The sequence below is a fragment of the Cricetulus griseus genome (assembly GCF_003668045.3).
Source record: "Cricetulus griseus strain 17A/GY chromosome 1 unlocalized genomic scaffold, alternate assembly CriGri-PICRH-1.0 chr1_1, whole genome shotgun sequence".
NCBI classification, from domain to species: domain Eukaryota; kingdom Metazoa; phylum Chordata; class Mammalia; order Rodentia; family Cricetidae; genus Cricetulus; species Cricetulus griseus.
Window position 1 is genome coordinate 5,428,834 of NW_023276807.1, and position 23,476 is coordinate 5,452,309.

The 23,476-nt window shown below is 46.0% G+C and overlaps 1 protein-coding gene across 3 annotated transcripts in view; it reads left to right on the forward strand.

The window, feature by feature from the left end:
• The window catches only part of Tgfbrap1 (transforming growth factor beta receptor associated protein 1), a 52,751-nt gene extending 32,898 nt beyond the window's left edge, over window positions 1-19,853 (forward strand). For all 3 annotated transcript variants that reach the window (XM_027386738.2, XM_027386739.2, XM_027386737.2), the window contains 8 exons: window positions 3,090-3,172; window positions 5,784-6,125; window positions 7,620-7,677; window positions 10,032-10,175; window positions 12,496-12,642; window positions 13,412-13,571; window positions 15,056-15,489; window positions 17,272-19,853. In XM_027386738.2, coding sequence (XP_027242539.1) covers window positions 3,090-3,172; window positions 5,784-6,125; window positions 7,620-7,677; window positions 10,032-10,175; window positions 12,496-12,642; window positions 13,412-13,571; window positions 15,056-15,489; window positions 17,272-17,448 — 1,545 coding nt within the window. In that variant the 3' untranslated portion in view covers window positions 17,449-19,853. The remainder of the gene's footprint in view (window positions 1-3,089; window positions 3,173-5,783; window positions 6,126-7,619; window positions 7,678-10,031; window positions 10,176-12,495; window positions 12,643-13,411; window positions 13,572-15,055; window positions 15,490-17,271) is intronic.
• The last annotated feature ends 3,623 nt before the right edge of the window (window positions 19,854-23,476 follow it).

A 23,476-nucleotide genomic window follows, 5' to 3' on the forward strand; every position in this document is an offset into this window, starting at 1 on the left:
ACTGGCATTCAGCAGGGGGCAGCAAACGCAAAGGCACAAAGCTCTGACTGCTGGCACTTTCATTACCTCGTGTGTCCACATAGTACAGGCAGGCAGAGGCAGTGTGCAGCCCTGGCATTGTGTCACAGTTGCTGTTGTCCACTGCGCTTAAATTATATAGCATTTTCTTACGGAAGTTTTCAGAATTCTGTGTCTGAATTTTGCTTTTTTTTTTTTTTTTCCACTCTTCCCTTTTTGACAAGAGCAAAGTACATAGCCAACACCTGATGAAATCACATGAGTTCTCTTGCTCTCCATCCTGCTATATGGCAGGGGGTGGTGTGGGGGAGGGGGGTGTCTGTGCCTTTGCATCTGATCCCTGCCTTCTCCCTGTAATCCTGCAAATTCAACTCTCTTGTTATGTGGGTGTTATTTTCCCTGAGCTATGCAAACAGCCGTGTGTGTGTGTGTGTGTGTGTGTGTGTGTGTGTGTGTGTGTGTGTGTGTGTGTGTGTGTGTAGGTGTCCCATCCTCTTTTCTGAACATATCTTCTAAAGCTGATGCTGCCCCTGTGAAGCCTGTGTCTAGCTCATACCTTCCAACCCCAAGGCATCTCACAGTGAGAGGAAATGCACGGGCTTTAGTCTTACCTTCCATCACAAGAAGGGTACTAGTGCCATCCTAGTGGCCCTGCCTTCGTGACCTCATCCAACACTATCTGCATCTGGTGCACTGCACCTCCAAACACTGTTAACATGAATCTGGGGTTAACGTTGAGGACTCATTTAAACTTCAGTATCTTTACTGATGGTGGTTCTGTCTCCTTCCTGTGATAGGGGCAGGGGGCATTTGAGTCCAGTAGTTTCATGAAGATGCTGCTGTCACCGATTTCTTTGAAGCGAGACTGGATATGGTTGGAATTTTCCCCACACCTGATAGGTTCTTTTAACCTTTTTTGCTACAAGGATGGCACATATTATCTCTAGTTCCAGAAGCAGAACTGGATAGTGGGCAGCAGGACTCTGCTTTCTGCTTATTGTTGTAATAAGGAGGTATAGTAAATCCAGTTGTTAGGTCAGAAATGGCTATTTTCAGAGAAGAAAGACAAAGGCAGATGGAGAATGTTGTGTAAGCTGTTAAGCCTGTTGGTACTTTTAAACAGAGTGCTGATCTCAGTGCCCCTGAAGGAACTGTTGCTATGCTTGGAGAACTCTTTAAAACCATACTGAGCTGGGGTGTTTCTCAGTAGCAGAACCCTTGACCAACATGTACAACAACTTCAGTTTGACCCCCAGTAATCCAAAAGAATTCACAACTCTCTCTCTCTCTCTGTGTCTCTCTATGTCTCTCTGTGTCTGTGTCTGTGTCTGTCTGTCTCTCTTTCTCTCTCTCTCTCTCTCTCACACACACACACACACACACACACACACACCACTGAAAAACCTTTTAAAGTTGATTTGAGAGAACAAGATTGTTGCAAGAAACAATAGAAGGTATTGATGAGTTCTGACTTTAGCTCCTGTCTCAATTATTTATTATTTTAGCCACTTTGAAGCTAAAAACTTATCTCTAAATAGAATTTCTCATATTTAAAATGGGGGGCGCAATGAGTGAAAATGATTTGTTCAATGAAAATGGACCAGGGAATCCTTCAGAGCAACAATCCCCAAATAAATGGGAGGTAGTTGATAAACTGATGATGAGGTACTCCGGTAAGTAGTGGGCATACCTTATATCCAAGGATCTCTTGGCATTCTAGGTTAGAAGAAGAAGAATTGGTATCAAAGAGAGCAATGAAAACTGTCTTCAGTTGGGACACAGTGCTAGGATGGTGTTTGAGAACAAGCAACAAGATGTGTGCAGAACCCATTTCAGACAAACCTTAGTGGAGCTCAGACATGGGCAGTGAGAGAATGGAGGAAGGGACTGACTTTCCTGAAGTGTGTACGTGTCATTTTGTTTGTTTGTTTGTTTGCTTTTCGAGACAGGCTTTCTCTGTGTAGCCCTGGCTGCCCTGGAACTCACTCTGTAGACCAGGCTGGCCTCAAATCGAGAGATCCACCTAGAGTGCTGAGATTAAAGGCATGTGCTACCACTGCCCAGCTTTTAATTATTGTTTAATAATTTCTTTTATTTTTATTTTCTGTACATTGGTGTTCTGCCTGAGTGTATATCTGTATGAAGGTGTCAGATTCCCTGGACAGGAATTACAGACAGTTGTGAGCTGCCATGTGAGTGCTAGGAATCGAACCTGGGTCCTCTGGAAGAACAGCTAGTGCTCTTAACCACTGAGTCATCTTTCTAGACCAGGGGTGTGTGTGTGTGGGGGGGGTGTTGGTGTTGGTGTTGGTGTTGTTTGATGTTACAAGAATGAATGAGTCCTGCAGACGAGTTAAGTTGGGTTGCAGTGGTCCATGTCCAGGTGAACTGGCAATGTTACTGCAGGAACTTATGCAGTCTGTTTTTAATGTGAGTGGAGTATCTTCAAGAGGGTAGTACACATGGTCTAGTAGATTAAGAAGAGGGGTGAAGCAGTACCTTAGGGGTTCATGGAATCAAATCTATGAAGATGTCTCAGTGTGTGTGTGTGTGTGTGTGTGTGTGTGTGTGTGTGTGTGTGTGAGTGTGTGTGTGTGTGTGTGTGTGTGTGTGTTCAGCTCCTCTGCTCAGTAGAGTACTTCCCTGCATACATGAGGATCTGGGCTCCACCCTTGAGCATCACAAGAAGAAAGATTTGCATTTGTACTGAAGATGTACAGCCTGTTTTCTTGGACATTATAAGAACTGTTTGTATTGGACTGACAACTTGCTAGGTATTACAGATAATCTAGACATGACTTAAAGCACATAGGACAATCTATGAGATGCAATGCTGCTTTGTCTAAGGAAGTTGAACATATGTTGGTATCTCTGGGGCCCTGGAACCCTGTGCCTTCTCACTACTGCAGGATAAGTACATATGTTCAAGTACATTTTTTTTTTGTAGTAGTAGTAGTTTGTTATTGCTGTGGAGTAAGGTAAATTGGGTTGTGGATGGCGAGTGCAGCCTTCCCCTGTGGTGATGGTGTTAAGGCATCTTCAGGAGATAATTGATCCGTGTTTCCTTACAGGTAATGTACAGGCGGATTCTGCAACAGGCAGGCTTTATACAGTTTGCACAACTCCAGTTCCTGGAAGCCAAAGAGCTCTTCAGGTAATTTGAAGTGTTGGTTGCAGGACTGTCACTCAGTGTCCCCTGTGCTGGGCACCTCCATCATGTGTGTGATTTCAAGGGGGGATTGTGGTAGGGCCAGATGGAGATGCAGGTAGGAATGGTAAGGGCTGTGTGTGGTAGTTCACACTTTTCAAGGTGACTTCTGGGCTCCACCACCCCCTTAGGATGCCCACTGTCCCAGTTCCTGAGTTGGCAGACCGAGGAGAGTCCACAAAGGTAGCAGGTCTCCTGAGCCAGGACAGCGGGGTTCTGGAATGGGATTGCTAACGTGTTGATTCTGAGGCACATTTATTCTTGACTCCTTTTTAGAGATTTCACTAGAAGCTGAGTTTAAAGAAAGCAAGAGCTTCTGGGAAAAACTATAAAAACTTTTTTTTGTTGTTGTTTTTTGAGACAGGGTTTCTCTGTGTAACAGTCCTGGCTGTCTTGGAACTCCCTTTGTAGACCAGCCAGGCCTTGAACTCACAGAGATCCAAAGCCTCTGCCTCCTGAGTGCTGGGATTAAAGGTGTATGCTGCCACTTCCCAGCTTATAAAAACTTTTCAGTCATCTTGTAGACTTTCAAAGATGGCATATGCCCAGTTAGCCCACTCAGGAAGTGAGTTTGTCTTTAGAAGGACAACCACTTGTCATTCTGATTGGTCCTGTAGCTGTTGGGGCTTCCCTGTGGGCCCTCACAGGCATTCATTTCTCTTTTGTCTTCTCTCCATTTCTCTTGCTCATTTGCTTCTCACAATCTCCCTTGCTCTTCGTCTTCCTTATCCACATGTGTGCAGGAAGCACACCTTTGTCATCACAGCTGCCCTTGTGTCTGTCCTTTGCCCTTACCAGTGTGTTCCATGGCTACTCACAAACTTGCTCAGCATCCACATAGATGCTGGGGGAATCTAAGATTTCTTTGTGGCGCCTGCTATGGTTGTAGTCTCTAAGTATCCCAAAGAGCAGTGCTGCACTGGAACATTCTGTGGTCTAGAGCTTTCTAACAAACAACATATGTAAGAAACTCTGTGTAGACCCTGGACATCCCAGTGGATTTAGCAGGCCCTTCTCAGGTAGGCTTCCTCTGTCCTTCCTCAAGGATGATTGCTCATGCCCGAGCATGCACTGATGTACACGGCACGTTTGATGTCATCCTCTGTCACCAAGTGACAGACTTCTGAGGGAAGAAGTCATTTCTTAAGGAGTGGCTCCCACAAGAGAACTTTTATCTATGCCAGTCCAGTTGCTGCCACCATCTGCTCCTGTAAAGACTGGCAGTCTTCAGTTTAACCTGATCCCTTCCTCATTTGCACCTCAGCTCCCATCATGTATTGTCCTGGCAGTGTCAGTGCCCTTGACTTTCTCATCATAGATGCATCCCAATACATCGTTTTGTGGGTCAGCCTAAGATACCAGATAAATGGCCATGAGTGCATGCCTAGAAAAGTCTCCTGCCTTGGTGAGAGATCAGAAGCTGGGCCTGTCTGCCATTAGCACGAGGTTCTTATGCCTCTGTCTTAGTCTTTCTACAGCACAGCATCAGGCTGGTGGCTGCTCACCTATTCAGTGTCACTGAGAAGTGACGTTTAGGTAAGAAGCTTCTCAGGAGTAACTGTTGTTGCCCTTGTGCTGTGAAGGAGTTCCTCACTGTAATGGGCCTTGTCCTCAGACTCTACCCCAGAACTGTGCCCAAGACCATACTGCTAGTTCATCAAGGTTGGCCCTATGAGAAAACCCACATGGTGTCCATGTAGGGGGCCCATGCTATATGTCTTCCTCTGGAGACATTTAGCCTATCTTGATATCCCTTAGCAAACTTGGCCTAAGTATTAGAATGGAGAACACAGGGGGCTGAGAGAGAGCCTGTACTTCTGAAGAGCCATCCGGGGTTGGAAAGCGACCTCTCCCATCTAGTGTGGGGACTAACCTGGCCAGTAAGTACTGCCTGGACTCATGTTCACCAGGAGGAGAATCTTCCTTCACCAGGTTCACCCTGGATCTGAAGCAGTGAGCAGACTTTTCCTATATCAGGAACCCTCCCGTAGGCCTCAGTGTCTTGACTGTGACAGTCTTGGTTCTTAGGCATGATGGTTCTTCATTGTGGGTGTGTTGGGGCAGGGCTGTCTGGTAAAATGTAGGGTGCTCAGCCCTGGATTCTAGCTACTAGATAATTGTAGTAGCACAAACCAGGTTAGAATAAAGTCCCTTACTTAAGCACCACTGAGCAACCTGTTTGGGATTTAGTATCAGGGAGATGCTGGCTTCTGAAGGGCCATGACCATGTCCTTGCTCATATTGATGCCACATTGTATTTGGATGGATCTTTCTTACTCAAGGAATCCCAGGGCTCATTGGGTTTCCTCACAACTCAGGTATCGTGATGTTGCACTCCCCAGTCATCTGTATATGTCTGTCCCCCTTGTTTCCTCTGCTCTTTTTGGAACCATGTTTAGTACTGTTTCATTGATGCTAGCAAATTAGGATGATCACTTGGGACACACTCACCCCCATTAGCATGTGCCTACAGGCACTGCCCTCCAGTGTTGTTTGTGTGCCTATGTGTACTCTTTCTCTCTTTTTTGCTTCATTTAGTTTGACACTGTAATTGCAGAAGCAGCCAGCTGGATGTCCGGGAGCTGATCTCTCTCTACCCCTTCCTGTTGCCCACCTCCTCTTCCTTCACCCGGTCTCACCCTCCTCTTCATGAGTATGCAGACCTGAACCAACTGACCCAAGGCGATCAGGAGAAGATGGCCAAGTGCAAGCGCTTCCTCATGAGCTACCTGAATGAAGTCCGCAGCACAGAGGTAGCAAACGGCTACAAGGAAGACATAGACACGGCCCTGCTCAAGCTGTATGCAGAGGCTGACCATGACAGCCTACTGGACCTCTTGGTCACTGAGAACTTCTGCCTGCTGACGGACAGTGCTGCCTGGCTGGAGAAGCACAAAAAGTGAGTGCTCTTAGCCCCGTGTGGTGAGGCTTCCTGTCCAGCCCTCTTGTACTCCATGAGGCCCCTCAAGGAGATGCTATGAAACTGACTCAGCCAATATTGTGTTTGGCTTCTCCAGGGTCCAGGCAGCAAGTCTAACACAGACGCCAAGAAGTCATTGTGACAATAGGCATGAATGGTCCTCAGATGACCATGTTCTCCTGGTCTAAGGGACCTTGGAGAAATCCACTCTTGTGCTTGTTCATGTTGGAGTGTACAGTGTGAATTTCCATGAGCTTTGTTAGTAAATGCAGCAGTTCAAATCGTCTTGTTGTCAGACTAGGACTCATCCCTAGGAGATGCTGCTTACTTGGTAGTCATAGTGCAATTGAGTCACTCACAACCAAATTGGTTAGATAGGCATCTAAATAGATAGCTGAGCCTTCTTGATCTTACTGACCATGGTTTGAACTGCCTTTAATATGCCTAACAGTTAGTAGGCAGTCCTAAGTCCATGGACAGTGGTTGCACAGTAACCAGCTTGCTTAGGACTGGCAGCTCCTTGGGTCCTCTGCTTAAAAGCCTAGCCATCTCTCCATACTTCATGTGATTTTTGTTTAGAATTCGAAATGAAAAGGGTAGTACTCAGTCAGGTAGTACACCTAAGGTGGTATGGAATTCCTTGGCAGTGTTAGCTCTTTCCCTAGCTTACAGTGAGCACATTATGGAATGCTGGTGTAGGTGCATATCTCTTAACCACAATGCCTGGACAGAAGAATTTCGTAATCTGAAACTCTAATATCTGATCTGCTTTAAGACCTGAAACAGGCTTGTGGGAGGGCTCAGTGAAGAAAGCATTTGCTCTACAAGCTTGAGGACTGGAACTTAGACTCCAGAACCTACACAAAAAGCTGGGCACATATGGCAGCCCACCTGGGACCTGCTGGCTCCTCGACTACACAAACTGATGGGCACCAGGTTCAGTGAGAAACCCAACTTCACTAAACAGAGTAGAGAGTGATGGAGGGAGATGGCTGAAGGCAAGGGTTGGCCTCCACAGGAATATGCCCCCAAACACATGCAGACTACACTGGGAATCACACACACACACACACACACACACACACACACACACACACACACACACACACACACACACACAAAAGACCCTAAGTGTTTTGATCATCTAGTTTGCCCTTGAAGTTTCATGTTTTGACATGTTTCAGATTTCAGGTTTCAGATTAGTGCTACTCAGCTTGTTGATTTCAAATCCAGAGTGCACACTGACACCTGGTGGTAGTGACTCAGGATGTTGTATCTATAAAAAGCCACATAATGGTCCCAGAGATTTAAAAGAGAAGGGTCCAGCTGACATTTCAGTGTCTTGAGATGTGGCCCTGCCCTCTCTGGGGGTCACCTGCTGAGTGAGAAGAAGACCATGGCAGAGCATGAGGTATGCCTGTCCCAGACTGTGTGCCATGCCCTTGCTTATCCTTTTCCTCCTTTTTTTCCCAGGTATTTTGCACTAGGGCTGCTCTATCATTACAATAAACAAGATGCCTCTGCAGTTCAGGTGAGTTGCAAAGGTTTTAGTGGGCTAGCAAGGTGAGTTGGCAGGTAAGTCCACTTGCTGTGCCCTCCTCGGCACCCTGAGTCTAAGCCTCAGAAAACCAACTTTTGAAAGTTGTTCTCAGACCTCCACATGTATACAGAGGCACATGGGGCTTCCATGTTTATACACACACACACACACACACACACACATTTTTTAAAAAAGCATTTTAGTGTTGTTAGTCCATGACCTTTAATATTGTGTTACTCCCATCAATCAGTAGAAAGCACTTTTGCCTGATCTGGCCTTTTCTACAGAGAACAAACCTAACACTCTTTTCAAAAGTGTTGGCTTCAAGTCTCTTCCTGATAAAAAGGTCAGGAAGTGATGTCTTTAAATCTCTTCAAAGAATATTATGAAGCTTGAGTTTGTGAAAATTGAAGAAATGAAAAAAGGCTGATTTCCTTTTTAAAAATGAAAAGGGGGCCTGGAGAGATGGTTCAGTGGCTAAGAGTGGTTGCTGCTCTTCTAGAGTCCACATCAGCACCTGAGTTGGGTAGCTCACCACCTCATAACTCCAGATCCTAGGGATTGACCCCCCTCTTCTGGCCTCTGGGCACTGCACACGTGTGGCATATGCACATACATACACATCAATATGTATTTAGAAATTTGTCACATAGTGATGTATACATTTCTTGGATTCTGTGTACCACTTGACCTCAGCTTACAGTGGAAGGTGATGTAGTCATGGTCTTTGGAGTCCCCACCTTCTTAACTGCTCACCATCTCTCTGCACTGGGAAACTCGGGGCTCGTCTGTTTTAGTGCTTTTATTCAACCCGGTGAGCACAGAACACTAAGGATTATTTCTCTAACTGTATTTAGTAACCCATATCTAACTTCCCCCTGCCTACCCCCTCCCTGCCCTTCCTAACTGCTAATATCCACTGCTTTTCATGACTTGTATGAAATTAGCTTTAAAATGCGCTGTTTTTGCTGAACCAGCAGGCATATGACATCACCTTAGAAAATTAGGGTAGCAGGTAACAGTTGCATGTATAATTTCCACTGTTAATAACAGCAACCCTTGCCAGTGAACTGAGCAGTTGCTTCCCTTATAGCACCAATGCAGAACAATGGTGATCAAGTTCATGCCCCTGCTCTGTGGAGGAGCTGTGATGTAAAGGCCAGCAGGGATGCTGGGCCTGAATTCAATGACATCGATTTGTTAGCCTTGTCTCTTGGCTTGCACCTTACAGGTTTCCATTGATCTTTACAGAGCATCTTCTCACACCCTGGGGAGAGGTACTCCTCTCTGCCCTGTTATGCTGCAGATTGCATTGGGTGCTAGTTTCCTCGTGAGCCTTTTATGTAATATTGGCTCCATGAGTTTAGTCTGCAGCTACTTTGCTAAAGCATCACAATAACATAATTGCAGAGCGAAGAGAACAGGAAAATGAGTTTCCATCAACACATGCCTCAAGGCCAAGAGCAGATTTGGATATTACAGACAGAACGTTTATTTTTAAGACATGGTAGCAGCATCTTTAGAATTACTGCATGTGTGTTATGATGATGTTAGAACAGCTATAGAGAAAGATTTGCATTCTTGAATAATATGGAGTAAATATTCATAAGTGACAAAAGTTCTATTAAAAAATACTTTTCAGTGGACCTTTGATTCAGTTATTTAGTAACTGAATCAGGACTAAATTCGGGACTGAAAATAATTCATATGCATTAAGCATCGTAATCATTTTTAATTGGGGGATCACCACCATTTTAAATTACAACTTATTTTAGATTTTGTAGTATTTGCATGAACAAAATGAAATGTCTTGGACATAAGACCTGAGCCTAAACTAAATTTCACTTGTGTCTTACACAAATAGCATGAAAGTAATTTATACAATACTTTTTATAAACTGTGCTCAAAACCAAATTTGATGGTGTGGGATTTTCCACTTTTAGCATCATCTCACATTGTAAAGAAAATTTAGCACATTTGGATTTTCAAATTTATTTCTCAAAAAACCAAAACTGATCTAGAAATTTACAGCATTCTATAGAGCACCCTTTGTTCAGAATGCTGGGGACCAGAATCATTTTAGATGTCAGAGTTTTTCAGATTTTAAAGTAATTCATGGGCAGTGAGAGCCACCCCAGCCAGTCACCCAGTCTGCAACCCTGAAATCCAGGCTGTACTGTCAACATGTTAGCCAGTGTTCGGATTCTAGATTCTCATGTGAGGGATGCTTCATCCTGTGTTTTTAAAAGTCTTAAGAGAATAAGAAAACAAGGGCTTTGTAAGATAATTCTACAAGACATATAACATTCTGGATTTAAAGTTTCTTGGGTTTTATTTCTTTTCAGTTGTGGGTGAACATTGTGAACGGGGACATCCAGGACTCCACACGCTCAGACCTGTATGAATACATCGTTGATTTTCTTACCTACTGCTTAGACAAAGAGCTGGTGTGGACACACGCTGACTGGCTGTTGCAGAAAAGTGAGGAGGTTTGTGTTTCATAATGCATTCTCTTCAGAATGGCTGGTAAAAGACACCTAAGCCCCCTCAGCTTTAGGTGGAAGGGGAAAAAAGCTACACTCATTCTCCCCATTTACTTTGTACCATTTTGAATCCCTTCCTTTGTGCAAGAGCAAATGCCATAGTGTGCTGCTGCTGAGATCCTGCAGATGCCTCTCTAGAAATACAAACTGCCTAGTCTGAAGCATGCTCCCTAGTCTGCAGCATGCTCCTGGTGTTCTGAAAACACTCTATAGTTCCCTCTTCACTTGCTGGGAAACAGAAGTCTGCATTTTGTTTTCTGGGATGGGAGCAGGTTGTTCCCTGCTCCCAGGAAAGACCTGCACAGCCTGGTCTTTCAAGAAGTAGACCCCAACTGGGCCACATCAGGAAGAGCACCGTCCTCTTCTGTTTCTGTCTCTTACTTAGAGGCCCTGGACATGGAGGTGTGAAGTGGCCTGACCATGACCTGCCTCATCTTGGAGTCTGAAACAATATAGTAGTGAAAAAGCAACTGTTGGCTCTTGGCTGTAGAGCCATGGTTCTCAACCTTCCTAATGTTGAGACCCTTCAATACTGTTCTTCATGTTGTGGTGACTCTAACCCTAAAATTCATGGCTGTAATTTTGCTGTTGTTATGAATAATAATGTAAATATCTTATATGTGACCCCAAAGGGGTCACAGCTCACAGGTTGAGAACCACTGCTCTAAAGACAGGCAGCATGCTCAGGAGAGAAGGACACAGACCTTAATGGGGCCCCACAGGTCACTCTCACAAAGTCAGCAAGCATAACATTTCCTTGGCCCCCCTTGGAGACACAAGATCAGACAAGTTCAAGGCAGGGCAGGGCAGACTCTCCTGCTATGCATTCTACTTCCTGAGCCAGGTCAGAGCCCTTATGCCTTCTATATTGAAACATTTTTAAATTACATTTATTTGTGTGTATTTGTGCACATACATGTACATATATGTACCACTTTGTATGTATGATTGACAGAGGACAGCTGAGGTCTTCATCTTCCTCCAAGCATTTCCCTTGAATATTTGACTGGAGTCAAATTTTACTCCAGTCAAATATTCAAGCTTGGTAGCAAGTAACTTTACCTGCTGAGCCAGCTCATGGGCCCCTCCTTGTATATTTTTTCTTCCATTCTTCCTTTACCCCTACACATGCCTACAGAACACACCAGCACATGTTCTTGTGGTGTGGATACAGTGTCATTGAAAGGGTTAAGTTCTATCCACTCACTGGGCAATCATAACCAAATGCACAGATTCTGTGTGCCACATCGTGGCCCACCACTTGACCTTTGTCATTTCTTGAAGAGCAAGGTTCACAAATGGGGTTAACAGACCTTTAATCCCAACACTCAGGAGGCAGAGGCATGTGTATTTCTGTGAGTTCAAGGCCAGTCTGGTTTACAGAGTGAGTTCCTGGACAGCCAGAGCTACATAGAGAAAGCCTTGAAAAAACCAACCAACCACTACCACCACCAACAACAAAACCCTAAAAACAAGACGGAAAACAAAAGGAAAAAAACAAACAAATAGCAGAGCTTTTCAAGGTCATGTAGACAGGCAAAGCTGAGACACAAATCCATACCTGGAGCTGGGTCGTGTTTCTCGTGTTTGGGGTTCAGATGTTATGTGGTATGTGTGCATGTAAACCTGTGGGCATGCAATAATACTTGCACATGTAAGTGTACGGTGAACCCAACAAGGAGTAATGGTCTTCTTAGTATTTTCTCAGAAGGCAGGATCGGTCTAGAGTGCTCCTCATTGCTGACACGGGAAGGCAGCCTGGAAGCTGTTCAGGGATGACAGGCTCAGATGGTGGACTAGCCAAGCACAGGAAATAATCCCCTAGCCAGACAATGCATTCAGAGAACCAAGAGTACACTGCATTTTCATTCTTTTTGGATTTTTTCTCTCTTAAACTTTGCAAGGGACAGTCTCTATTTAGGATAAGCTTAATAACACAAGTGTTTGCTGCATGGCTGTCAAAGCCTATTTATTACCAGTGACTGCTCCATTCGTCAGTTGCCAACCATTCTACGAGAAATCCCAGCAGTGAGTGGGGATTGTTTCAAAATGCTGGCCTTGTTCCTGTCTGCATTGTGTCCTTTGTTTGGTCTTTCTCAGGACTTCTTGCTAGACTGTTTTCTTCCATATTTTTGAGATGAGTGTGGCGTATGAGAAGCTGCACCTGCTTAATCCATCAGCATATTCTGCATGAAGTTAGCCAAACCATAAATGTTAAGTTACTAAAGGAAAGATGGAGAAAACTGAATTGCTGCTCTTTCTGCAGATCGGAGTTCAAGTTTTCACCAAGAGACCCCTGGATGAGCAGCAACAGACTAGTTTTAATCCAGATGACATTATTCGTTGCCTTAAGAAATATCCTAAAGCCCTGGTTAAATATCTGGAGCATCTTGTTATCGACAGGAGACTACAGGTGAGCACTCAGAGGCTGGACCAAGGTCCCTGGCAGGCTACAAAGTCATTCACAACTTAGGATAAGGAATCTGACTGTCGCTTTTGGGGCTGATGGTGTCCCTCGGTCACTCCATCTGTTCTTGTTGATTATTTGAGGGAGTATGAGCCTTAGTGGAAACAACCGGGAGGGACTAGGTAGATGTTTGTATCTCCAGTCTCATAACCACTCCACTTCTCTTTGTTACCATCCTCAAAGAAAATGGGAGAAGCTACATCACTTGTAGAATACCAGAATGATAATAACCCCTTCATGTGTCCCCCCCCCCCACCTGTGTTAGTCTTCTTTCCATCATATGACAAAATACCCCAGGCAATTAACTTAAGGAGGGAAGGGGTTTGTTTGGCCCCACAACCCTGGAGCTTTTGATCTGTGGCAGGTTGTCCCATTCTTTTTGATGAAGCATCTTGGCAGAAGAGGGCAGTGCCATGACCAGAAAGTCAGGAGGGCAGAGCAGAGCATTTGTTGAGGTTCCATTGTCCCTGCTGTGGTCCCACTCCTTCCCATTGGCTCCATTCCTTCCAGGTTCCATCCCCACTGCCCCCAGTAGCTTCCCATGGACTTTGGGGGCACATTCAGCATCCACGCTATAGCAAGTAATCCCTTCTTCTGTGTTGGGGTTGCTGGGGGTTTTCCAGTGCCCTGATGGTGTCCTGCCCACCATGTTTAAGAATCCAGCACAGCCTCCCTCATGTAAACACTGTGTCTGGCGCATCCCTGATTTCTACAGAAAGAAGAGTACCACACCCACCTGGCCACCCTCTACCTGGAAGAAGTGCTGAGGCAGAGGGTAGCCACTGGCAGCAAGGACATGGAAGCCACTGAGACTCAGGTCAAACTCCGGAGGCTGCTCCAGAAGTCTGACTCATACCACGTCCACTTGTTGAAAGGTGAGGATAAGCTTTGCATCCCAGTGAGAGACTTCTTTGGGGCTGGGGCTGGGAGCCATTGTCCCAGAGTACATTTGGGTCCCATAGGGTGCTTCCTTGAGCCTTGAGCCCCTTTTCTTTCCTCAGAGCTGTCCTGATGAGTTTTGGACTGAGCTTTAAAACACCCACGATTCAGGTCTTTCTAATGATTTCAGTACCTTCATCACTCAGTATCCTTGGAGGTGTCACGTGGGCCCCCAGGACTCCCCAGATCTGCGATGCTCATGCCCTTGAACGTCATAGTCTGAGCATAGAACCTGTGTAGCTCCCATCTGCTAACCTTTGTACCTCTGTCTGTGCCTTAAATATGGCAGCCTCCTAGTAATTGTTTCCTGACATTCCACTGTGGGCAGAATGGCAATGCATGTGTGCTGTGGTGTCTGGCTGCTGCTCTACTTGACACAGGCTATACAGCCAGCCCGTTACCTCCAGGCTGGTAATATCTGCCTCGGGAATTAGGCCTGAGGAGCAGCCCATAGTGGCCAAACTACAGATACCAGTGCCTATCATTTAGTATTAAACTTGGCCCTCAACAGAGAGTTGGCCTGAGATTATCCTATTGCAGCAGGGAAAGATCTTGTGTTGTTCCCTATTTCATAGCCCACAGAGGAGCAAAGTGACCTTGGGTAGTGAGACTCAGCCCATCAGCCCACTAATGGGGAGCCTTGATGAGGACTGACATGCCTCTGGGCTGTGTCATTTCTAGAAGCTTAACTGCAGGGGGAATAGAGGAAAAGTTTTTAGATCTGCAGACACTCATTGGATAATACAGATAGGATTTTTTAAAATACCTTGAACCCATGTTCCTTTCAGTGAAGCGTATTTTAAATTGGAACAAAGGGCATTGAACATGGCTTTGTGAGTTAAGTGGATATTTGGACTTTATCCATGGGTTCTGCATCTGTAGATTCCACCAACTGTGATTTGAAAATATGTCCCCCTAAATATCATAGCCTTACGGTCAGCCATGTTTACACTGTATCCTAAGTCCTCCAGAGGTGATCTTAAGTATAAAGTGTTAGTTACTGGAAAACACTACAGGGAATTTGGGGCTCTTTCTGAGAGAGTCTTGACTCTAGTTCCCCTGAAGACACAGAGGGAGGGACAGTTGTTCCCCCGTGTGTTAGTCATAAGATTTCATACCGGAAGATAGAGTGATGCTATGGTAACTGCAGACCAGAAGATAGGGTTCTAGCAATGCTTAGGGACCTTTTGAGACCAGACTCACCCATTGGTTCATAGCAGTGGAGTCTGTCCAGTTTTTCTATGACTCAGAGTCACCAGGGGAAAAATCCAAGGAGCCACCTCCCTCAACCATCTAGGTGGCAGTATTTAGCAATGTCTAGAGTAGCTGCATAGCCTGCGCTTTCTGAGGCTGTAGGAACAAGCAGGTGGCCTCAGCCAGCCAGCCCAGTGTGTTACTGAGTGCCAATTTTGTCTGACAGAGAAGATCCAGGGTGCTGGCCTGCCCATGGAAAGTGCCATCCTCCACGGGAAGCTGGGCGAGCACGAGAAGGCCCTGCATATTCTGGTGCATGAGATGGGGGACTTCTCTGCAGCTGAGGACTACTGCCTATGGGGCTCTGAGGGTCAGGACGCAGCCTGCCGTCAGCGCCTTTTCCACACACTGCTCGCCATGTACCTCCGTGCAGGCCCCTCTGCCCATGAGCTGACTGTGGCTGCTGTGGACTTGCTGAACCATCACTCCAGGGAGTTTGATGCCACCCAGGTCCTACAGCTACTGCCTGATACCTGGTCAGTGCAGCTTCTCTGCCCGTTCCTCACAGGGGCTATGAGGGACAGCATCCATGCCAGGAGGACCACACAGGTGGCTCTTGGCCTGGCCAAGTCAGAAAACCTGATTTACACATATGATAAGGTGAGTGCCTGGCCTTTGTGCTAACTTGCTTCTCTGCAAGCCCATTTTGCACGAGAAGTGAGTTTTTAGCCTATGAAAAAATGGTCTTGGTTAGTTCTTATTTCTATTCTACACGTATTGAGTGTTTCCACCAAGATACAGGGATCTATGTGAGCAGACGCAGAGGCTGCACTGGCAATATCAGTGAGGCCTTTCCCATTGGGACACAGGTAATCATGCAGCTATAGAGCTGGATGGGGTCACTCACTGTCGTCCCAGAACTTGGGGGGCTAGGCAGGAAAATGGTCAGGACCTCAAGGTCAGCCTGGGGTTCATAGTAAGTTCCAGACCAGTGTGGGCTTCAGTGCAAGACCCTGTCTCAAACAAACCAGGAAAACTGTGTAGGGAGGGCGAGTGCTATAAGAATAGTGACGCGGCTCCCCAGATACATTCTTTATGCCTTTTGGAGCACTTTATAGCATCATGGTGGTGTCTCTTGGTGTCCTCTCTCGTGCACAGAGGACAAAACTGAGCCTGTGACAGTCACATGGAAGAGCCCAGAAGGAAGTACCTTCTAGGCCAGTTCGGAAACCCACATGGCTGGCTGAAACAGCAGGAATCATTTATTGTCCCACACATAAGCCTTCCTTAAGACCCTGTGGCCTGGGAGATTCAGTATCACCTCTTTCTAATTCCTTCTTGCTTCCCAGTGCATGCCCTGGCTTAGCTGTCTGGCCATGTGGTCTGCTGCCTTACCTCCTATCCTTGGCAATGCTGACTCCACCACCTGCAGTAGTTTTCCTTTTTCTTCGTGAACACCCAGTCAGCATTTGGCCTGACTCTTTTTCTCCACCTTAAAGCCTTAAGCTTTAAGTCTTTTGCCTACCCACACCCCTTATGTGTGCATTGACAACTTCCTCTCTTACTTTTAGATATTGAGGACAGGAACCTTTATTTATGCTTCCCTAGTGCCAATCCCAGCATGCTGCTGGGCTGCATGTTGAGAGTACTAGTTCATGCAGGAGAATTCCCTGAGTTGCTGCTTGCCCCTGTCAGTGGACTGACTTGCCCAGACTGATGGAGAGATTGTATAGAGAAACTTCAAGTTATGCAACTCAAGTCCTAATTATCAGACTAGGACCAATAGTGACAGGTACTGTTTCTTACTAACTTTCAAAAAATGAAATTGTGATGTGGGAATGTGCCACTAATTAACTGAGTGACTGTGGCCAAATCCCTGATTTGGGTCCTTCTTTTTATATGCAAATGAGGGTCTTACTTGGTCCCTGATACTCAGCTCTGATAGCCATGCTCTTGTGTCAGTCTGGGGTTAAGACAGCCAGCGCTTTGAGAATGCTGAAGGGAAGAGTTTGTGTAGGAATTTCCAGGCACAGTGGTTACTTTAAGAAAACTAACTCCTGGGGCTGGAGAGATAGATGGCTCAGAGTTGAAGAGCGCTTACTGCTCTTGCAGAGGACCTGGGTTCAGTCCCCAGCACCTACACAGTGGCTCACTTCAGTTCCAGGGGTCTGATGACCTTTTCTGGCTTCTGCAGCCACATAAACTCATACAGGCACACAGAGATACATATAAAAATGACTAAATCAATATTTAAAAATAAAAGGAAAGCAACTCTGCTGCTTCCTCTGTCTGCTCACTAAGAATGGTTCTGTTTATTTCCATTTCTTGTGTCCTGTGTCAAGAAGTTGATGGGGTGCAGTCCTGGCAGCGATCATCGTCCATGACAGAATGTGCATCCACCCTGACTCAGCCTCCTCACTATTTATTGCTTTCTGTTTGCAGATGAAGCTGAAGGGAAGTGCAGTCCAGCTCTCTGAAAAAAAGCTTTGCCAGCTCTGCCAGAACCCTTTCAGTGAGCCTGTGTTTGTCAGATACCCAAACGGAGGGCTTGTGCACACCCACTGTGCTGCCAGCAGACACACGACCCCCAGCTCACCCAGCCCTGGTACTCGGACTTGAAAGAGCTGGTTCCAGGCTGCAACGGGGATTCTGAGTTCTTTTCCAAACCTGCTTTGTGCCAGCCAGCTAGAACAAAGGGAAGGCATCTGGGTGCCAGGGAAATGCTGTCCCTGGGAAATGATGGCACATCACCACTGATTGTTCTTTGTGTGGAATGTAAACGGAAAAGGCCTGAAACCCTGAGAATAGTGACAGGCCAGAGACTACCCGTCCAGGAGGGTTACCGTCATCCAAAGCACAAGCCAACTTTGAAAAGCAGGCAGTGTAGCCTGAGTGATCCAGACACAGGTGGGGCCCAGAAATGAGGCTCACCTGGCTCAGGCAAGTGTCCAGGGTGCAGAGTCCTGAGGTGGGCACCTTGCCTTCTGAGGCGGTATGCTCTTCACAGAGGCTCCGCATCTGCCACTAAAATGGACATAGTTTTTGTTCTTCCCACCCAGCTGTCGACCTCGGAAACCCTTTGCCTTGTTCACTTAAGCACTCAGTTGGTGTAAGGTCCTATGCTTCTGACTGCCTAGCACATGGAGAGCTATTTAGAAACAGTTAAAGCTTGAAGCAGGCTGGATGCTGAAATGGTTCAGTGGGCAAAGGCACTTGCCACCAAGCCTGACAACCTGAATTCAGTCCCCAGATCCTACATGTGGAAGGAGAGAACCAACCCCCACAGGCTGTCCTCTTATACACACACACACACACACACACACACACACACACACACACACACACACACGTAAGGGGGAAAAAAGAAAAAGAGATCTAAGTAGGAAGCTGCTTTGCCTGTCCTGACGACTGCAACAGAAAGGGGACCCAGGTTGTGTGATGGCCAGTAACAGGTTCATTTCCATCCACTTGATTGGAAACCCTTGATGGACATACACAGCTAAATACTATTATTTGAATTCATATTATCTTTGCAGTTTTCTGTCATTTGGAATTTCCTCAGTCATTTTCATTACAGGTATCCCTTTCCTCATTAAAGTGTACCTCCTACTGAATACTTGGGAAAATCAAAGGGAAAAGGATGAGTAAACCGATGAGCCTTCCAGGGGAGGCTGGCATCGGCCTCCACCCTGTAGCTGGCAGAGCTGCTGGTCCCTGTGCTTCCCACAGGTGTTTCTTCAGGATCTCAGGAGGCAGTCTGGCCAGGCTACCTGATCTGCCAGCACTTTATATGCCTGCCGAGCTTTCCTGAGCCCTCAAAGGAAAGGCCTCATCCGTGACCAACTGGACTTGGTGTTTCTGTGTCGTATCACAGACAAGCTGCAGCTCTTGCCATTTCACTGCCCTCTTTCAAGTCACCCAGCCATCGTCAGGGTGCTGGTTCTATGAGAGCCTCGGGGCAGACAACACACCCTCTTCTGTGATCCCTGGGCTGACAGGCCACACCCTCCCTCTACCTGCCAGACCTTCCCTCAGTGCCCACCCTCCACACAGTGCTCCCTGTACTTACAATGATCAGTGTATTCCTTTCCTCTTGGGACTCTGAGGAAGCCAGGAAGCAAAAGCGTCTGTCACCATTCGGGGGACTGACACCCTTTTCTCTGCGTGTGTTGAATGTCTAAGAATAAATGAAGTCTCCTTGCAGCTCCCCTGTGTCCCAAGGATAACTGAGAACACTCTTCTCACTGCATGTCATTACAACCTATGAATTGGTGTCCTAATTCCCAAAGAACAAGCTACCCCATGAGCAGTGTCAAACCTGAAAGCACTGTTCTCCCTGCACAAAATGGTTTGGTCTCAGAAAGGGCTTGTGACTGCTCACTCCTAACGTGGGGACACTGATCTCTTTGAGTATTGAGCTACAAAGTTGAACAGTCCAACCCCCACCAAATCCTTTAATGCAAACAGTTCTACAAGGCTAAGAATCACCTCATATGTTACAAATCCTATCTCCTCACCTTCCTCACACTCTCCCGAGGGCCATTTCTCAAATCCCATTTTAAAGATGAACACATGGTCCTGTCATAGCCCTGCTCACAGCCGGTGACTGTCCATTGAGTGGTGCCATGACAACTGGAATCAGGCCTATTTCCTCCCTTTAGGCTCTGTGCAACCATCCTCGTTAGAGCAGCATGGGCCGAGATTGGTTCACATTCATAACTGGTGGGTGGGACTGTTTAATTCAGTGTTAATGCGGGCCTGTCACCTAGTCTGTGGGCACCGGATGTGAGCACAGAGCTGAGAGGCTTCATGAGCCATGCTTGACGCTACTGGAGCACAGAGAAGTGAGCGCTCGGTCACACTGTCACCTGGCACCTGTCGCACAGCTGGGGCAGCCCTTGCTTTCTGCTTGCTTTCCCAAAGGAACTTTGTCCTCGTAGCTTCCTTTGCCTCTTAATGGGTCCCAAATCCACAAGATGTACAAATGTAAACTTGTTGATTTTATTAAAATTCTTCTAATTCTTTGTTCTTTTTTTAGTCATTTTTTTTTTAAAGATAAAAATTACCTTGCTGAAGTGCTGGTTTCTACATACACTGCCCCATTGTAAGGAGTTCTACAATCCAGCTGCACTGTGACTTTCCCCTGTGCCCATGGAAGTGCCTGCATCAGCTGCAGATGTCCCTTAGTGCCTGCTGTGGCTTGGCTGGGTTTTAACCCCTTCACCTCAGAATTTATCTCCTGCATATTCCTAGGGCACTCTTGTACACTCATTGCCTTCAGGTGAACAATGCACTTAACAGGTGGGCACCAAGATTTCTAATGACTTGGCTCATTCTCCTTCAAGTTAAATGCTCTTAAGCCCTAGGCTCCTGCGTTCTTGACCCTGAACACGTTCCAGGAATATAAGCAAACCTTGCCTTTGATACTCTACTTTCATGGGGTGAAAAGATCCCTCAGTGGGTGAGAGTGCTTGTTGCAAACCTGAGAACCTGATTCACGATCCCAGAGCCCATGTTGGAAGCCAGGAGCAGCTGGCCTGTAAGCCTAGAGGTATGGAAGGGCAGGGACAGCATTGCTCCAGGTTCAATGAGACCCTCCCTCTCTGTCTTCAGGGAATGAGGAAGAGTGGCAGACCAGGACACCTGAGACAGCCCTCTTGCCTCCATACAGTCCCCTCCTTGAAATGGTACACAGGCATGTACCAAGTTTTTTCACATCAACCCCTGTCCCTGAAGAGGTCCCAGCAGGTCACTGAGCAATCCTGTTGAATGTCAGTCTTGTCTCATGGGCTTGCATCCTGGGTACTGCTCCATCTTTGAGCATGGGCACTATAAGTGACTTTCTGACTCTTCTAACCCTCCTGTCAGGTCAACCCTGCATCAGTGGAGTGTGGCACTTTGTCGTCATTCAGATTTCAAGCAGGAAACTGGGGTATTGCTCTGGTGATTTAGTTTGGCACCAGGCCAGCTAGATGACATCTTGACTGCAAATTCTCCTGTCTGGCACTTTGCTAAGCAAGGAGACCCAAAAGCTAACCCAGGTTCAGTGTTACTCAAACTACTATGGGTACCATTTTGAGAGACAGGAGGCCACAGCTGGGATAGTCCCCCCCCCTTTTTTTCCACTCTGATATCCAAGCATATTAAATAGTAAGAAAGCAAAAGATGGTAGAGGCTTGCCTGGGAAGAAGAGGGTCCATCCGCACTGAATTGTGGAACTACTACAAAGATAAAAGACAAGGCCAAGTAGCAGAGAAAAAGTAAATTGTCCTAAGTGGGTTTTGTGGAGGCAAAGATTGGCGTCTGCCTCAGTTAAATGGGCTGTGACTTGTGTTAGGAGTAATTAGATATTAACTAATACCCCATTTGCTCCTAGCTGATCTGTCAACCTTAGCGTTTGAAATGAAAACCTACAAGAATCTAGACCATATGGACCAGAGACCTTTTCACCTTCTCAGAAAAGCTCAGTGGCTGCAGCACCATCTAAAAGCTTGTTAACATGCTGTTCAGAGAAAAGTGCGGAATTAATGACGCCTGCTTTTCTTTAGCTTGCAACCGTGGAAGGGAAACAAATAGCTATAATTCAGTCTGCAGCCTAGAGTTGTAAATTAGCTAAATGAGATCACGTGGGAAGAAAGAATTAGAGAGCAACACACAGCTCCTGGACCAAGTGAGACTTTACCAAAAAGATGTTAGGTACCAGATCTGGGTGCTGCTGCCTCTGATACTCTACCTGGACACAGTCATGTCCTTTAGACCTTGGGGTCTCCTCCATGATCAGGAGATAGAGCTGGGTAGCATCAGAGGTCTCTTTAGGTGTTAACTTTCTGAGCATGGGGTGAGGGAATGGGCATGAACACTCAGTGATGCTCTTTAGGGCTCGAGGAGCCCCAGTAGCACCCAGCACAGAAACTCCTACTCAGCAGCATGGCTGTGGGTGAACCTGTCCCTGTGGGATGCCAGCTCTTCCACACCTCACTCACTGTGTCCAGGAAAGTGACCCCACAGTCATCCACATGGGTTCTAGCTGTCTGATGTTCCATTGCCCCTGTCTTCCAGTCTGTACTAAGAAGCATTTTGTGTAAGGGCTGAGAGTCCTGCTCCAGCTCCTACGCAGGCTTCCAAAGGTGAAATATTTCTCAGGAGCGAAGGAGGGGGTAAAAGGTTTCTATAGTAACTTCACACACAATCTGAGGGGCATGTTCTTTATTTCCTGTGCTCTTTATTGTTGTATTTTTACTCTAATAATCCTGTCCTACTTGTAGCTTCTCCATGCTTCTTCTGGCTTCTTCTAAAAACTCCTCCTTCAGGGGCCTTGAAGTGATAAAGAAATTTCTTCCATTGGACCAAAGGGCATTCTTAGAGCAAGTGATAAGGAGCTGAGCCATTTACCATGATATCACAAGGGTCCAAGGCCATAGGAGCAAAACCATGACCAGACAGGGAGGGCACAGTGCCCAATGACAACTTTCAGACACAGATCTATTGTTAGTAGACTGTCAAGTGAAGAATAGGCTTGCTTTTCTTAGTAATGTTGGTTGGACATCTATGGCTCTCACCTTGTACCTAACTATAAGGTTTCAAACTTATGATCTATTTACAAAAAATGTCTTCGATTTGAACTTGTTCTGAGGTGAAAGTGAGATAATTGTGTGCAGTTAGTCTGAGTAAGAGAACAAAGCAGGCTATTAGGAGTTTACACTAGTTAACACCTTCTGCATCTCTCATGGCCCCTGACAGCTTTGCCTCTGGTGTCTTCGAGTCCTTGACCACTATGGTCATCTTTCTCAACAGAACATTTTTTTTCCCATTTGTCTTACTTGAGACAAAAGTTTTCCCTTCAGATTCTGTTCATGTTCTTCTCAGGTCAGCAGACAAAGCCCAGCCTGCTCTCAAGAATATAAGCTAAAGTGACGTAGTTCTCATCATTGGCTACAATTAAGCTGGCTTGCCCTGCCAGTGGTCCACATAGACACTGATGATTTACCTGGGTCAGCTGATGCACATGATAGAATTAGGGGAGCCAGGCTGCCTTCTGTCGTTCACCCCCTCCCCTCTAGTCAGGGTGTTACAGAAAAACAAACAAACAAACAAACCCAGATCCATTCTAAATTGCTTCAATACTTTGCTGAATTACAGACCACCATTGACTGAAGCTTATAAATATGTATAACCAAATGCTAAACTTTTGCTTTCTTGGGAATTAGAGGACAAGAAAGCATTTCCTTGGTTATTTGCATAATAACGCACACCTCTGAAAACAGTTTCTTTGATTTCAAATAATTTACCAGAGTATATTTATTTTATATGAATAAACCATGTCAAGAAATCAGTGTTATGCCCCAAAGAAAAGCAATAACTGTTTCTATGTTACCAATGTGACTACATTTTAAAAAGTGCTCCTCTTTCAAACCATAAAGACATACCCCATAAAAATTATCACTGCAAGCACTAATATTTTTTCATCATTTTTTTGTGGGGGGCAGGTCAGAGTTTGCAGCTACACACACCCAGAAATCAGAGGACAACTCAAGGGGGTCAATTCTCTTTCATCAGATGGGTCCTGGGGATTGGACTCAGATCATTAGGCTCCGTAGTAATCATTTTCAACCACTGAGCCATTATACCAACCCTACAACCACTTTCC